Source organism: Strix aluco, chromosome 3 (genome assembly GCF_031877795.1).
Source record: "Strix aluco isolate bStrAlu1 chromosome 3, bStrAlu1.hap1, whole genome shotgun sequence".
NCBI classification, from domain to species: domain Eukaryota; kingdom Metazoa; phylum Chordata; class Aves; order Strigiformes; family Strigidae; genus Strix; species Strix aluco.
Genome location: NC_133933.1, coordinates 71,285,325 through 71,302,692, shown reverse-complemented (window position 1 = coordinate 71,302,692; position 17,368 = coordinate 71,285,325). Strand labels below are relative to the sequence as shown.

Sequence of the window (17,368 nt, the reverse complement as noted above, 5' to 3'; positions counted from 1 at the left end):
CTCAGATTAAATATTACTCTTGATATTTAAAATAAGAAGCAGCAACATCTGGTATTTGTGATTTTCCTACCAATTATGCTTGCAGACACAGATGATCACTTTGAATTGAATTCTAATGAGTTTTGTGTTTTCTGTTGCAGAAGTCAGATGCTGTAAGAGTCACCACCTTCACTGGCTGCATGGGTGAAACCTTTCTAGACAGCAAGCCCATAGGACTGTGGAATTTCAGGGATATCAAAGGTGACTGCAAAGGATGTGCCGTCAGGTAGGTGAAGCACTGACTCTTTCTCATGCTCCTTTGGGAACCTGTCTGCGGTGACACTGCATTCTGTGGTAAGCAGCAGGAAGCAGCCATAACAGCATAAAAGCAGCCATCAAGCAGCATAACAGCAGCCATCAAGTTCCAGTAGACAGCTGTGGTCTGTATGCAACACTGAGCGTTGTAGGAAATACGAAGTTAGCTTGCAGTTACACCAAGAGGGGAAGCACCCAGTCTGGGTTGTAAATGTAGTCAGTGTCTTAACAGAATTAAGATGGTGTAACAGTGATATGATAGAAAGACTCCTGCTAACCAGTAACCAGGATTAGTCAAAACATAAGACAGGGTGAGATCCACAGTGGGACTGAGTCTGGCTCATGGACAGCTGTGGTGTGGGTGCCTGCACCTCTTACGCAGCATGCAGCAGTCAGGGACCTCAAGGTGGTTTTCACAGCCACCAGTGTAGTGAGAAGAGATCCCCACAAGAGAAAGGTGTTTCCATTCTCAGAAGAGAATGGGAAATCTTGTCCCTGTCAGTGACCTGTGGTTCCAAGTAGGGTAGATGTCCCATGCAGGCTGGACCAGAATTCATGTATGTAGACTCATATGTAGGCTCAGAACTGTCTTCAGAAATTTTAAAACAACGTAAGTTACTTCCTTTCCAGATGTGTCCTTGTCCTTAGAGAGCTGTGATCATTCCCCTTTCCCATCAAATTTATCTCAAATGCTTTCGTGTGCCGTGTGTCAGCTTCAAAAGCTGAAGACCTTTATACAGAGGCACCACCTGATACCACAGCCCAGCCCTGGGAATTATCATCTAAAGACAGACTCTGGGTCTCTCACGTCCTTGTTAATGGCTTTCACAGTGACCCACTGCATGAAAACAGCACTATTCTCTTAGATGCTCCTGTTTTTTAGTGAATTTGGCAGTATCAGTATATGGTATAGAGCTCATGCTGCATTAGGTAAAATAATTGTAGACCCGGTCAAGGAGGTTACAAGTAGGCTGCTAGTTTGACACCCTGCTAAGGCTTAGCCCTTTGAAAGTGATGGAAATTCCAGTTGTGAACTGAGGAAATACCAGAGGATTTCCTTCACTAAAACTGTAGGCCCCTGACACTTAGGTGGAGATTTAAGGAGCATGATGATGGATATATGTATTTCAGTTCCAAGCAAGTCCTAATGGAAATGCCTAAAACTTTTAGTGCATCTCTACCTAAATTTAATTTTCTCATTCATTACTGATAGTGTAGATCTGCTTGTTTGGACTGGGGATGGGTGAGATGAGATTTAAAAAAAAAGAATACTAGATTTGAGAAGCTCCCTTTTACCTTAAACCATTGTTCCAGTACCAGAAAGAATCCTGTTCTCCTGCAAAAACTAATTACAGAAACTTAACTGTTAAATGTAGCTATGGAAGGTGAGGGGACTACCTTCAACATCCTTGTATGTGTGCCAAGATAAATGGGAAGCATGTTCCTGGCCACTATTTCACGTGTAGGTCCCTTGTTCAAATTCAGTTATGTTTGTGATTAAACCAAAAGATTGCTGTCTTGCAGCTGTCTGGTCTGTGTGACAGAAATGGACAAAGAGTCTGTCATAAAAATCAAACTCAAGGCCTGATCTTTTCTGTTTTGTACTGACAGGAATACCAAAAACTGTGGAGGGACTGATGCTTCTTGTGATGTTTGTAATTTGTGGGTAAACAGAGAATCACAGTTTCCAGGGTTTTCAATCTGGAACCCTACAGAAATTGTGAAATCACTAACAATAACAAAACCAAGATTTATGACAAGATTAAAGAGTACATAATGCTATTTTACACTGAGGACTGCAAAATGAGTGATTACAGGCCATGAGATATATGCAACATATTCCTCTTCCATCTTCTTCCCAGATGTGCTTTTGTGTTGGACAGCCAATGAGCTGACCTTACAGCTTCACTTGTCAGAAGAGGGGCTTGATATGAAATCAAACCAAGTTTAGGAAGACTCCCAAGAGGTGTCCCTTCACTCCCCTAGCCTCCCCACTTCTTTTTACCTCACACGGCAAAAGAAAATGTTTAGAATTGCCCATTTTCAGCCCACAGGTGGCAGACGGTGAAGGGACGGTCCAGTTTGATGGTGACAGCTACGCCATGGTGAGTCGCCCAATCCGCTGGAACCCCAATATTTCCACAGTCATGTTCAAATTCAGGACCTTCTCATCAAATGCCCTGCTGATGTATCTTGCTACTGATGACTTGGTAAGAACAACCAACTAACCTCCACGCTCCTTACAGATTTCATGCCATCTTTGCAGTGGCTGAATTAATCATATTATGAAAACGAATAGTAATTTAACATAGCACAGTCCTGGTGTGATGTTGCCTGGTATGATGCTTCACTGCTGTCCAAGTGAAAACAGTGTTATAGTGTGGAAGTTGACTACTTAGTCTTTACTGACTGGGGAGCGTTATGTTAGACTGAGAGGAATTCCAGCTTTTCTGAAATTATTAATTAATTTTCATTTATCCCAAATGTTTACCTGTGCAAACATTGTCAGTTATGGTTGTATATTCATGGTTTAAAATATCGTATTGTGAGGGCAGGGAGAATATGGGAAGAGACGAGTCTTAGATAGAAGTCCTACTGATATAAAGAAAAAGTTTGTGTCTAATGTCAGTGTCATTAAAGGGGAACTGAATGGTGCAACTAACAGGATGTGATGGTGATTACTTTTTTACAAGGTCTACAAATGGTGCCTTTTACAACTAAGAGAATAGAAGCATTAGTTATAAAGCTGTTCAAGGTTTTTATTCACACACACTATCAAATGTGTGTGGATAACAGGGAGGAGTTATTTATAAAGACATCTGGCTATATCTTCACATGAATCAGGAATAACTCAGCTTCAGCATCTCTGATCCAGATTGATTTGCATGCCTGACTGGGAACAGAGTCCTTTCTTTAGCATTTTCATATGGGCCAGAAATTATGTACAGCAGTTCTCACTGATGTCTTGAAGAATTACTGAGCACTCGCTATTTTATAAAAAACAGTGTTTGTGTAAATCAGTCATATTTCAGATTCCTGTATTTTGGTAAAAATTATCAGAATTACTGGAATTGTCAAGGAGGAGGGTGCTTTTCCTGACTGACTGTAGTAAAAGATAACATTTTATTATGATAATGAAGTACGTACTTCATTTTTCTAATTAATTTTTATAATCGAATATTGAACGTATAATTAATGTAATTATTTTAGATTATTTTGTATAATTACTTTGTATAATTATCACTAATTTACATCGTTTTCTAGAAAAAATTATTTACTTGAACTTCTGAAAAACACTGGGAGCTGGAAGGCAATTGGTCCCTGATACAATTTCTCTCTTAAGATACTGTCCCCCTGTATAAAAACTTTGAGGATGCTCTTTCTAGTGATGCATGGACAGACATGCATAAGCATGTTAAATTTTAAATAAATTTGTTAAATTTTGTTAAAGAAGTTAAAAAGTTTGTTAAATTTTACTCCTTTCTTAACATAAATTTATGTTCTGTATACATAACATTATTATTGCAGTTTTGCATAAGTATTCAGCACATGATAAAGTATTTTCATTCTCCCTAGGTCTGAGAACAGGTGGAACTGGCTATGAGCAAAATGATAATTAGACTTAAAATTTCTCTTGTATGTTCATGTTCTTGATCATAGATCCACGATTACTTACTTAATGCCTCTCATGCTATCCAGTTCCCTGGGTATTTGTTTTGGTCTTTGTATCCTGCCATTTCTTTTTCTGTAGATACTGCAGCATACACCGTTGCTCCAGTCAGCCATCTCCAGTTACTGCTTAGATATTGGTGTCAGTGGTTGATGAGAATAACAGTTCGTAGCTCTCTGTTGCTCCATCAGTACCAATTACTCTCTGGAAACCCTGGTAAAACAAGCCTGTTTTACCATTTTTACTATCCTTGTTTTCTCCCTTGCAAGTTTAAATCTAGCTGTGGTATGTAGTAAGTGCACTAACTGTAGTATAGACATATACTCAAAGCTGAGTATTAGTTTCAGGTAATTATAATGTGTGGTTTTGTCTTCAGTTTAAGAAAACAGAAGTACAGACATCCCATCAAACTCCAGCAAAATTGTTAGCAAAATTCCAACTAAGTTAGCAATCCAAAGGAGAAGAAAAGGGGAAAAAAGAACTTGTTGGCAACAGACTTTTGTATGTTACAGTCCTGGGCAGTAAATGCCTAAATAGATTTTTTTAAAAGCTTGGAAAATGTTGTCTATTGTCACCCAGGAAAAAAAAGTGTTTATTTAATGTCATATGCCTCTTATCAAAATAAACATGAATCATAATTTGTGTTTCTACTCCTTTTCATTAACAGAAGGATTTCATGAGTGTAGAACTCAGTGGTGGGCGTATAAAAGTCAGCTACGATTTGGGTTCAGGTACAGCTTCTGTTATCAGCAACCAAAATCATAACGATGGCAAATGGAAATCCTTTACCCTGTCAAGAATTCAAAAGCAAGGTGAGTTCCTGTGGTGTCAACACCATGACTTTCCCAGTTACTTGTGCAGTACAGCTAACCATGTAATCATGGAGAAGATGTGCAAAACTGATGGAATTATCAAGTTCTGTGTGTTGAGTTGCATGTGAGGGATTGCACTGTCAAACAGACCTTTTATGAACAAGTAGTTTAATTTTCAGGCATAATTCTGCTTTACAGATGCATAACTTATGTTCTAAAATGCTTCTGAGTGGGGAAAAAATAAGCTTTTTCATCAGTTCCCTGATGTTTTTCAAAATCATAAAGCAAACCTGTGTGATTTTTGTTAGGCCAGCAATAGCTTTCAAGCTGCACAGTCCTCTCATGCCCATCATATCCCAAAGTGCTTAAAAAAGCAATGACTTCAGTACTGATAGTACAGTATGTCAGTAGACAAACACAACAACTGTTGTATATTCCCTAATGATATACAGCATGCCATGATCTGAATCTGCATGGAAACAACAGGGAACATCTTCAGAAGTGCTCCTAATTCTTTAACCTGTTACTGGTGCAAAATGTGAAGTGGTCGCATTTGAGACGATCACAAAGAATTCTGGCAAAGAATGCTGGCTAATCTAGTTATAGGAGTCATAGAATCTTACCTGAGCCAAATTAATTTTATTTACAGCATCTGTGATATTCTCTGTTCCTTTATATCCTGAAGACTTACTGCATTCTGAATCTTCAGGGTCACCACAAGCCCCTGAACACACTCTTCCTCATCTGCCTCCTGCAGTGCCAGCTCTCTACCTAACCTTCGCATCTCAAACACCATCCCACTCTCTTGTTATTTGGCTGAAGTAGACTTGGGAGCTGGGACACTGACCAAAATAACTCAGAGCTCTCACTTATAGGTTTGCTGCTTCTTTAGAGAAGGAATGCCTTGTTGCTAGCCAGTTATCTTAGTTCATACTTAACTCAGAAGGTATTAAGATAAAATATGATGTCATGTAATTTATTAATACCATTCAAACATACCTTGTGTTTATAAAGAAGATAGAGGTATAGAAATGAAAGGAAAATTGATTTGTTTACAGTAAGGTTCAGCAGGAAAGTCTATCCCACATTCAATTCTCTTTCACTCCTGAAAATGGTAGTTTGGTTTCAGGTTTTGCACATTCTCTTTTAAAGCATTTATTTAGTTGTCTGCTGCTACAAGAGACTCACCTGTGGGGAGAGCTTCCATCAGTCAAGATTGTTCCTCCCATCCTCCCATCGCTCCCTCCTCTCCCTGGATTATACATTACCTGTTCTAGCCAGTCCTGCCTTTGAAATCTCCTAAGAGGTTGACAGGTCTTTCATCTCCAGACTCACTCTATTCTATCTTTAAGCAGAAATCAGACTGGTCACTTTTTTAGCTAAAATAAATGTTCACTTCATTCCTTAGGTATGTAGATGAAGAGGGTGGGAAGGAAGGAAGGAAGGAAGGAAGGAAGGAAGGAAGGAAGGAAGGAAGGAAGGAAGGAAGGAAGGAAGGAAGGAAGGAAGGAAGGAAGGAAGGAAGGAAGGAAGGAAGGAAGGAAGGAAGGAAGGAAGGAAGGGAGGGAGGGAGGGAGGGAGGGAGGGAGGGACCCACCCTTTCCTTGCATCCCTATGGTAGAATATCCCTTTCTTCCTTGGGGGCTGATCAGCGTTTTCCATTGTGTCTTGTCAGTCTCATTGAACTTTATATCCTGTATTAATCCATTCACTAAAAATATACATGGAACAAGCATTTAAATGGGATGGTTGTATGTAACACAACACTGACTCCAGATTGAGATTAGATATGACAGCAACTGACTGCTTTGGATTTGAAAATGGTTTAGAGTGACTGATCAACAATCTATAAGACACATAATGACAATGCTTAACAAACTTTTACACTAAAAAATCCTGCACAAGTGGCAACTGTTGGACTGAAGTCATAAATTAAATGTAAAATAATCTCCTCTGTCTTGACTTTGTCCTGAACTGTTACCTCCAAATTACACTGACACAAAGAACTTACCACATTGAAACAGGTTTAGAGAAGATATGAAAATAAAACATACAGAATTACTATAGCTTTTCAGGTTGTTATGGAAACAGAGGAAAGTGCAGGTCTCTTCCCTTGCCTGTAATTGAAAATTTGGAAATACAGAGTCTTAATTGCAAAGTACAACCCTCCTTGCCTATCCCCTCACCTGCTAACCCTCCAAATATTTCTCTGTTGCTTTCTTACATTAAGAAATTATTGTTTGTGTCTGATCTTTTGAAATCAATCTCAAATCTCTTCCAGCCAACATATCAATTGTAGACATAGACACCAATGAAGAAGAGACCATAGCAACAACTTCTACAGGCAGCCACTTTGGGCTCAATTTAAAAGGGCATGAGAAAATATATTTTGGGGGATTGCCAACTCTAAGAAATCTAAGGTAACGTGGCTAAAACAAATTTCTTTACTTTTGGTAAGGGAGTGTAAATGCAATGTAATCTTATATTCTGTACTTATTTCTCAAGTTCACTTTCAGTAAGTGAATGGTGAGTTCCCAATGTTTCCTATATTGCCACAGCAGACCAACACTTTATTTGCATAAGTTGTGTATTTCAGTGTATTTCACACAGCTCACATTACACGAATACAATGGAAATAGCGGTAACGGTGCAGTACATCTTTCTGATGCTGTGCAAGAACAGAACCATGATGTAGCTAACTTTTTAAGTATTTTTTTATTTGATTAATAGAATATGTGACTTCAAACTTACAGAAATGGCTCGATACCTCCACAAATTAAGCACAAGGGTTTACCTTGTGCATGAGTAGAAATATTGAACTACAAACTACTCCTCATGGGATTACTTTTAAATGGGTATTCATGTTTTTGCATAATCAGGGTCAGTATACTTTCAATACATATAAAAACATTGTGTTTAGATATGATTTTAAATTATTTGTAGACATAAGTTCCTGGACTCCTTAAATTAAATTCCTCCTGTATTCAGGACTTAAAGTATATGATACAATACTTTTGATATATTTAAAGTAAGTAGAATGATATGTGGCAACCTTTTCTCTTCAGAAGCCTGATCCTGAATTTCTTACGCAAATAAAATTTATTTTAAAATTTTATTTTTAAAATATTGCATTATATTATTGATAAACTTTAACTTAATGTTTAATAAACTAAAGAAATGGCATAACAGATACTTGTGTTTAGTGACTGTATTGCATGGTTTTAAATAGCCCAGAAAACTTACTTAAGGTTTAAATGAATAATCAGCAGTTTTGCAATGACAAGAACAAGAGAATTCTGTGCTACTATGAACAGATGAGCAACACAGAACCAAGCCCATTAATCTACATCAGCTTTAGCTACACGGCATAATGACAGCCTTGAAGTGGCCTTGTGCACAAGGAGATGTTGTGATTAGTCCACAGGCTGTTCTGCAACTAAAGAATGGACGTATTTGTTAATTTATTAGGTTAATAACTGATCTCTGATGTCAAAACACCCAGCAGTAAAAAGATCTAAGATCTATTTTACTAATGAAATGTAACACTGTATTATGTAATTGTCAAATCACACTGGTGCATAACAAAATGTCTAGAGCAATTATCTTCCAGCATATCCTTTGTGGTTGCTTAGAAAATCTGTGTACCACAGCTACTTGGACCTGTGGTAACCATTTTGCCTACAGCTATGATTCATCAGTCACTGGGGCAAGATGAATGTTATGGTAAATTAGAATCAAAAATAGTGAAAGGGGGATTAGGGCAAAGCTGAGCTACTGCAAACAATAGACGCTGAGGTACCCGTGACTTTGTAATTATCAGGTCGTGTCAGTTCTGCCAAATTCTTTCTTACATGGTTTGCTTTTACTTACGATGAAGTATAGCAACAGATTATAAAATCTCTCTGATATATTACATTTTAAGATAGCTGTTTGCAGAGTAACCCTGTTAATTATTATAGCCTGATAGTGTATGTAGAATCTCACTATCTATTATTGTTGTAAATGATGTATATCTGCTTCACTGTGAAATACTTGAACCTTGCTAATAAGTATCATTTGCTATAATTAATGTAATTTTTATTATTTGTTTTTTCTTTCTCTCACCCTAGTATGAAAGCAAGGTAAAAATAATCAGATTACTTGCATGACTTGCATGTGTCTAGTAAGTGCAGCTTGAAAGCACAGGCAGCAACGCAGAAGCAGCGTGTGGGCAGTACTTATACCAGCTGTTACGCTAAGGCTGTTAATTCAGCAAGTTGCTCCTGCTGCAACAAGCAAAGCTGCTCCCAAGTGCTTAACACTGTCATTTTACATGCTGTGCACACACCTACACAAACAACTTTTATTTTCTTCACACAGCTGCTTACTTCAGCTGTGTTTGTGTATGACACTGGAATGCCTCCGAAGCAAAGCTACGGCAAGCTGTACTGCCGAGTTTGGCTCTGACCTCCAGGCTGTAAGAGGGACATAGTCCCAGGTCAGGCAACGAACGCTGCAGTCCAAGGCAAGGAAGTAGTTACTGAGGAGGGTATGAAAGCAAGGTGCAGATTTTTGTCAGATTTGCCAATTCTCAGTTTAAGAACAAGAGGATGAGGAGAAGATAGGAGAGGTCACCTATTTCTGACTGTTTTCAGTTTGCAACTATTTGTGTCCAATACTTTTGCTTTGATACGCTCAGATACAAACTCTACTATGTTTTGCAGCTTAATTCCTGGCTTGAATTAGAAAAATGCAACTTCACCACCCACCCCCCCACCCCTGATCCTGAGAGATTATTTCCTCCCAAGCTCCAGAAATTTTTGTTTGTGTTCCATTGAAACTGATCCCAGTTTGGCAAAAAATTAAAAAAAGGCCAGGAATTTATGCAAGATCTGAATGAACTTGGACCTTGTTTGTATGTTTTGGAAAAGAACAAGGGAAAAAGGACGCCTTAAGAAAACATCAAGCAAGTGTTCAACATTTGCAAGGATGTAGAGTCCATACAGGTTGGGAATTATAAGATAACAGCAACTGCTTATAACGGGACAGCATGAGGACAGTCTGTAACTGGACAGGGCAGGAAGGGGGTAGGAGTGGGAATGGTTTCTGGGTGGCAAAGACAGGAGACTGGGCACTGCTGACAATGACACAGCAAGGCTGTTCTGCTGATGGGAAGATGAGTCTATAAAGGAACTGGGGAAGAGCTAGGAAATAAAAAAATCAAAAATTAAAGGTGACCATAACTACATGACTGTAAATAAAGCACAATATGGATTATTTTAGTAAATCAGATGCTTACTTTAATTTATGTAGAGGATGCTAATTTGCCAGAGAATATGCTGCGCTTGCTAGGTTGGCTGTAATGCAAAGAATGGCTTTCAGTACCAAAACATGCAGCTAAATAGTATCTGAGCAAAATGGTTTTATTTTGTAATTAATATTCTTTAAAATCTTTTCTTTCCTTCCAGGGACCTGATGTGTTCAGGGTTTTTTTCTTCCCACAGTTTTAGCTCATTTATTTTCCAAATTCCTTTTTCTTTCTTTGAGCTGTTCATATTCAGATATTCTAGTAAACACTCATGAGCAATACTGTGAGTGAATTAACTAGTGCTTTTTTTCTTTTTGAATTTACTCTCCATGGTATGAATGGCAACCTTTTTTTCTGAAGTGACTTTATAAGGCTTTTCTTCTTGCAAGCCTGGTTCAAATGTTGCTAGGAGTTATGGTCTCACTGTGGTGTTCCCGGGCCTGGGAAATCATACTTTTGCATTCAAGCATGCTAGCTTTCAGGGATTTTCTCAGTTCTTCTGTCAACCAGCTCTTGAGCCAAACCATGGAACTTTGCAATTCTATTACAATATTTTCCTGTCTTGGATGGATAGTTAGGGTCTCTAACAAACCCAAGTGTTTTGTTTTCTTTAAAGGCCTGAGAAAGCCAAATGTATTGCTGTTTCATAAGAAAATATGCCGCAGTTTTCATAGGAAAGATACTTAGAATATAAAATACACAGAAAACAAATGTCAGTCCACCTGAACATAAAGAATTCCTAAAGCATAAAAAAAAAATCAAATGAAATTTTTTTTCAGTCTTTGGCAGACTTTATCCAAAATGTTTGTATGCTGCTGAAGTTCTCCTTTCATTAGGATCTAGCATGCAAAAAAAGATGAATGAAACATCTGTCTTCCAGTTAAGCGCTCTCCTTATTGTTATGATTTCCTAGCTTGCATCCTTCTGCTTTGCCTAAGGAACAACTACTTACTTATCTTATAGCTGACTGCATTTAAACACCAAAGGTGACAGCATTCCTTTACCAAAAACCAAACAAACAAACCACACACTAAAGAAAAGAAAGAAAAAATGGAGGACTATTGTCAATTGGAGATTAGATGAATCTCCTGTTACAGGTTTGAGTGATGCAAGGCAGAGTGCAATATATGCTGGTAGGTGGTAGAAGGCAAGGTGTATTCATTTGAGCATATGTGTGTGTTTAAAAAAAAAAAGATCAAGCATATGTGCATCTGAAAGTGCATGTGTGTGTGTCTGGCTGACTGTGTTCTCCCTGAAATCTATATCTGAACATACATTGTACTTATAATTTTTTTTTTAGGCCTGAAGTGAACTTAAAGAAATATACAGGTTGCCTCAAAGAGATTGAAATTTCAAGGACACCATATAATATATTGAGTAGTCCTGATTTTGTTGGTCTAACCAAAGGATGCACACTAGAGGTTAGTCTAACTTTCCTGTATTTTGGTCTTAATGGGCATAAAGTTTTCTGGTTTCCAATTTTATGGCATAACATATTAATTGCATCAGGTATATTCAGACACACATAGGGATCTAATCTGAAAATCAGAACAGTTATATTTAAGAGAAAGATGAATGAGTCTGGTCAGCAAATAGACCAGTTTTCCAAATCCTAAATTCTTGGACATTATCCCTGGCTGGCTGTGATATCCCTATCCCTAAAGGGTAGGATTTTCTGAAATGATAAACAATGGTCTAGTTTTGTTTCAGCTGACTAAAATGGGAATAACTGATATTAATGAGAATAGAATTAGGCACTGATGATATTGCAAAACCCATAAAAAATATTGATGTACATAAAATCCAAGGATTTAAATGATTTTTTTTTTTTTTTTTAAATCTTGTTATAAAGCCATTCACTACAGAAAACCTGAGATCCTTTGAAAATCACAGTATATTTGGGGGTAACTGAAACAAAGTCACCTTTAGGATAGGAACTGTAGAGCATTTACTGTTACAAACTACCACTGAGCTGGAAGGCACATTTCTTACTGATCACTAAGAATGTGCAAAATTGGTGGTGTTATTTTAACTTTAAATACAACTCAAGTCTATTTATTTTCAATTATTGCTGCTTCTAATTAAAGGGCTTTCAATGTGTATTAAATTAAAGGAATCTGATCCTAAATTTGGGAGAGAATATAGTACTTTTCCGTGGAAAAGAAGAGTCTTTGTATATAATAGAATATTTGCAGTGACATTTGTTTTCCAATAAATAGTTTATTTCTTCCCTGGAAATGTATACTGTTTAAGATAGTTTTTCAAGCAGATGTATGATCTAGAGTTCCATATCAGATACCACTACAGTAAATCCAAATGAGTTGTAGTTAACCTGATGGTCTCCAAACATTTTTCTACAAAACGTTATAAATTTCCTTTGAAAAGTGAATGGAACTTGGCCAGGCCAAAATAAAGACAAGGACTCTCTTTTGCTGTGATTATCTCTTGTACCTCTGGCCTTCACCAGAGCAAAAAGCACACAACAACAGGACACTCAGACAGGATATTAGACTAGATGGATCTGTCATGAGATGGCCATTTTTAAGTTTGTGATAAAACTAAACTGTAAACAACTAGATTGCTCAAATGCTTTTAGATCTTAAAAATTTGCTTTCAGCAAACATTATCTACAAAAGTTCGTATTTGTTTTCATTTGTTGTAGATTCTTTCCTGAATAGGAAAGAACAGTTGTGTTCATTTTCTTCTGTTGCTATGATTCCTAGAAAGTACTTTGTTTTTCACGTTATTTTGTAACACTTGAGATTTCAGAGTATGAAATCTAATTGGATTAACTATTTTGTTGGGGAATTAAATAAAATATTCTAATTGTACAAAACAGGATAGGTAGGATCATTAAAAAGAAGTGAAAACAAAAAAATAAAGACTATATGCTCAATTATTTAAATGCCCTCAGATTTCAGAGAAAGGTGGCCATCATCATTAGTGATTTTATCTGACATAATCTATTATCTCCAGACCTGAAAACAGATCTACTGTACTGAAAAAATGGTGAGTTAGTTTAGAAAAAGTCACTGTTTCTATAGACTGGTCTTCCACAGCTGGAAGAATACATGAATTGGCAGTGATTACAGCAAATCTTCAGGAGTACACATTGATTTATTATTTGATGACACATTTTACTCTTTAAATTGTGTTAATGACTAACAGTGTCCAAAGAGTTGGGCCATGTGCAATGAGTGCTTCATTTTTGAGCCTGAGTCATCGAGAAAGCAGTGGTGCTTAGAGAAGCAATAGTGATGAAGCAATAAAGACTGACAATGAAAAGTATTTTCTGGGTATGTTTGACAAATACTAGAATCTAGTTTATGTTCATATTGGCTGTTGCTATCTATTGTATTGATTTGAAAGCAAAATCCCATTGTATCAACTCAATGAAAAACGTTCATATAAAAAAACACCTGTGAGCAGTTATTTTTAATCCAAGAGTTATATACCAAAATAAGACTGGGACTTTGCCTTCATGTAAGACAGGATTCCAGAATTACTCTAATGATCCCAGATGTAAACAGGTAAATTAGTGTTTGCACAACACTTTGAGAAGTAAATTGCTTAGTATTTATTATTATTTTCCATCTCTTCACACTAGTTATATTTACATAGTTTATTATTTTAGTTAAGGAATCTTTCTGCATTTCGTACTCTTTCTTTTAATCCTGCTAATGTTCTTGCCTGTTCTCTTCTTCCTACAGAACATCTATACAGTTAGCTTCCCCAAGCCAGGTTTTGTGGAACTGCAGCCTGTCTCCTTTGACTTGGGCACAGAAATCAACCTCTCCTTCAGCACCAGGAATGAGTCTGGGATCATCTTGTTTGGCACAAGTGGCACAGTTGTCCCCCCCAGGAGAAAGCGCAGGAACACTGGAAGGAAAGCTGCCCCTCTGAGGAGAAAGCGCAGACAGACGGGACAGGTACGAGGAACCTAGCAAAAGATAAAGAAAACCCACAATTTTAATGATCTTCTTCCACTTGTTTTGTTTCAAGACACTGTCAGATGTTAAGATGCCTAAGTTAAAATTCAGTGCTTGGGAATGAATTCTTTCTAATGTTAACCTTTATCTGATGGAGAATATGATAGAGGCTCAGAACTGTTTTTTTGCATTGGAGTAACTGTTTCTTTTAAACATGTACAGTAAGGCATCCGTTGCTTGTTGCTAAACAACAGATTTGTTTTTCTATCGTATAGATGCTTCCATGTTGGTTTTTTAATCAAACCTAAGTATTAGAGAATACTATTCTTCACTCATTCTGAGGACTACTTATGCACTCTTAATGCTTAGAAACATCTCTCATTCCTGTTCATACAGACATAAATGAGGATCATTCTGTTTTCCCTGAGACAAAAAAAAAAAAAAATCACTCTGCTAAAAGCAGTGCAAGATAAGCACCTTGTCTGGGATCACTGCTGTGGGATATAAGACTTAAGAGTGCTCCAACCTCTCCTTCTCTTCCATAAAATACAATCTTCAGTATAAATCCTGTCTGAAGAAGAGGATAGAGTCACTCAGTTCAAAGTACCTACAGAGTCCAAGTGACTAACTGGTAAAAGAGTGATTGCTGTTAGAAATTATTCAAATCTTGATTAATTAAAAACCTCACAGACAGACATACTACAACAGAGATAAACAGAATATTTTGGTGCTTTCTTTGTTCAGGACTTCTGGGAAATAGTATTTCATTATTCCCCTTCCTGCCTGTTTTGGAAGAGAGCTCTCAGTGACCTGGAGGAACCCACTCCAGGGACAGCACATTATAATGGCTCACCCACATGACATTAACAGGGTAGGGGCTCCTTTATAATTTCCCAGCTTTTCAGGTCACAGAAGTGAGCATGACACTCATTGCTATAGTAACTGGAGGTTAGATCCTGAAATCCACTACAACTTGATATTGGTTGCTAGAGTAACTACTAGCATGATTTGCCAGCCCTCCAAATGCAGAACTCACACTGAGATCAATGCTGTTCGGGGCTTGATGGGTTTAAGGCCAGGCCTTGTAACAGCAAAAATCAGAAGAATTTTAGGTTAGAAGTCTCCATCCTTCCCTGCAAATAGGTATGCAGAGAGTTAAATTTTTTGATGAGGCTTTTCAGCATGACCTCATTTTACCCATTCCTCATTACAAAAATGTAAGAGAGCAGCAGAACTGAAACTACAGTATCTTGTCTATGGTGAGCAAATTAAAAAACAGTGTAAGAAAATAAAACGTACACACTGATATAAAACTAAGTGAAATAATTTCTTTCCAAATGTAACTTACCTTCTCCTACCAACATATGCATTGCAGGCCTACTATGCAGTGTTCCTGAACAGAGGTCGACTAGAAGTGCATATCTCCACTGGGATACAGGATCCTCATAGAATCACCATCAAACCAGAAGCTGGCGAGTTTCACGACGGCAGAGCACACTCCATTCGGATAGAACGAGCTAAAGGGTAACAAATACCTAGAAGTGCTACAGACCACACAGCACAGCTAATTCAACAAAGTAAATGTACCAATGTCTTTAGCAATCCGTGTAAATGCTTCTGCTGAGGCAAAGAATTGTGTGATTCCATCCTTATCCAAAAAGTTTTAGAAGTTAGTTTCTGACAGTGCATATTATTCTGCAGACCTGGGATTACATGCTTTCCTAGGCTATAAGCCTGTTTCTCCAGAGACCTGCATTTGTCTGAATTAACCTTCTGGTTCTTGGCAAATATATTTTACTAATCAAATCCATGGATGAGAAATACTGCTGCAGTGCAGCAAATCACCTTTTCAAGACATGTAGAAAAAGACCGTTTTCAGAGTGTATAACCAGCAACAGCACAGCAGCCTGTAGCCTTTTTGAGATGCCATGTGCTGGTGTATATATGTGGGGTTACAGTGGTGCCCAGCTAGATATGGTAAAACAATGAAGACACACAGTCCCAGATAAATGGCAGTCATTCTTATTGCTGGAAAGCCATTGCAGACCTTCTCAGACCATGTTTTTTTAAACAGAATTTCACTTAAATTCCTTTGCCCTTTCTCAGACACTGTAAAAAATGCTAATTACACTTCACCATTCAGAAAGTGATTAGAAACAGCACTACTGTAGTGTGTAGGACTCAGGCAGTCGGTGTTATTTATGGCCTGCAATAGCCCTTGTACCAAGTAGGGTTTGTTGTGGACATTTGGACATACAAATGTGTACATACTATACAGACATTCAGTGTATTAGTGCACAATGTTGTTCTGTTTTGTTTAAAAAAAAATCAGAAAGAAGATGTGACATTCAGCATGTTACAAAATGCGCTTATCCAAGCATGCTGAACACTGGGCTTCACCCTCTTACCCCCACAACACTGCAGCCTTCTTGAGCAACAATTCCTGTCTGTCTAGTCCCAAGGTGCCTTCTGTCCTCTCTATAATTTGCTTTGCTTTGCTTTGTCCTTTGTCAATGTAATTTTCTGATTGAATTTCTATTGTATCGTTTAAAAAAAATTATGCCTTCAGACAATATCTCTCCGCAGCTTCAATCGGTAGTTCAAGGTAAAACTGTGAATTCTTTGAGAGAAAAAGTTATTTTGGAAATAGATGACTGCATTTTGCGAAATATTTTGTGACAGTGTGACAGAACACAAATATGCAGATGATAATAAGAAGCTCTAAACAACAAAGGAAGTTCTTTTATGCAGTGCTATAGCAAGTACAGTAGCTTGACCTCTGAGAGTACATCAAGACACAGTTGCTGTACAATGCCATCCAGTGATGCTGCATGTTCAGATGAAACCTCTGTGTTTTCAAAGTAGCTCTGTTACAAAACAAGTTGCCTGAACTCTGCAGTTTCTGTAACCTGAAATGGATGTGAAAATATATAAATTAAGATTAACTCCTTCTCTGCTCATCATGAACTCAAGCTTTATTTGATTAAACATGAGGAACACCCTTTGAAAACTCTTCAAAGAGATAATTGTCCATATAATTATGAAGTATTTGCTTTCTTTTCCAAGGTAATTATAGGATACTGTTGAAGGCTAATCACATCATTGTATGGTTCTTCTTGGAGCCACAATGTTTACTATGGCAATGGCTAAAGATGAGATGAAATATTGCAAGCTGATGAAAATATTAACAATCAGTGGCCATGGCTAACATGCAGCAGTAGAAAGGATAACAGAAGTCTTGACAGTCTGATTTCTATGCACTTCCTCTGAAGGCAGTGGAGAGAAGTGTCCTCTCTGGGACACTTCACAGAACGTTAATTAGTCTGTTGCTCTGAACTGCCCCCATAGAAATCTCTCTTCTTCTGTTTCCACTACT

At 37.6% G+C, this 17,368-nt stretch overlaps 1 protein-coding gene across 4 annotated transcripts in view; it reads left to right on the top strand.

The window, feature by feature from the left end:
* LAMA2 (laminin subunit alpha 2) overlaps positions 1-17,368 on the top strand; it is a 391,440-nt gene that overhangs the window by 353,669 nt on the left and 20,403 nt on the right. For all 4 annotated transcript variants that reach the window (XM_074819148.1, XM_074819147.1, XM_074819146.1 and 1 more), the window contains 7 exons: positions 141-265; positions 2,342-2,504; positions 4,632-4,776; positions 7,058-7,196; positions 11,364-11,484; positions 13,774-13,992; positions 15,368-15,516. In XM_074819148.1, the coding sequence (XP_074675249.1) occupies positions 141-265; positions 2,342-2,504; positions 4,632-4,776; positions 7,058-7,196; positions 11,364-11,484; positions 13,774-13,992; positions 15,368-15,516 (1,061 nt within the window). The remainder of the gene's footprint in view (positions 1-140; positions 266-2,341; positions 2,505-4,631; positions 4,777-7,057; positions 7,197-11,363; positions 11,485-13,773; positions 13,993-15,367; positions 15,517-17,368) is intronic.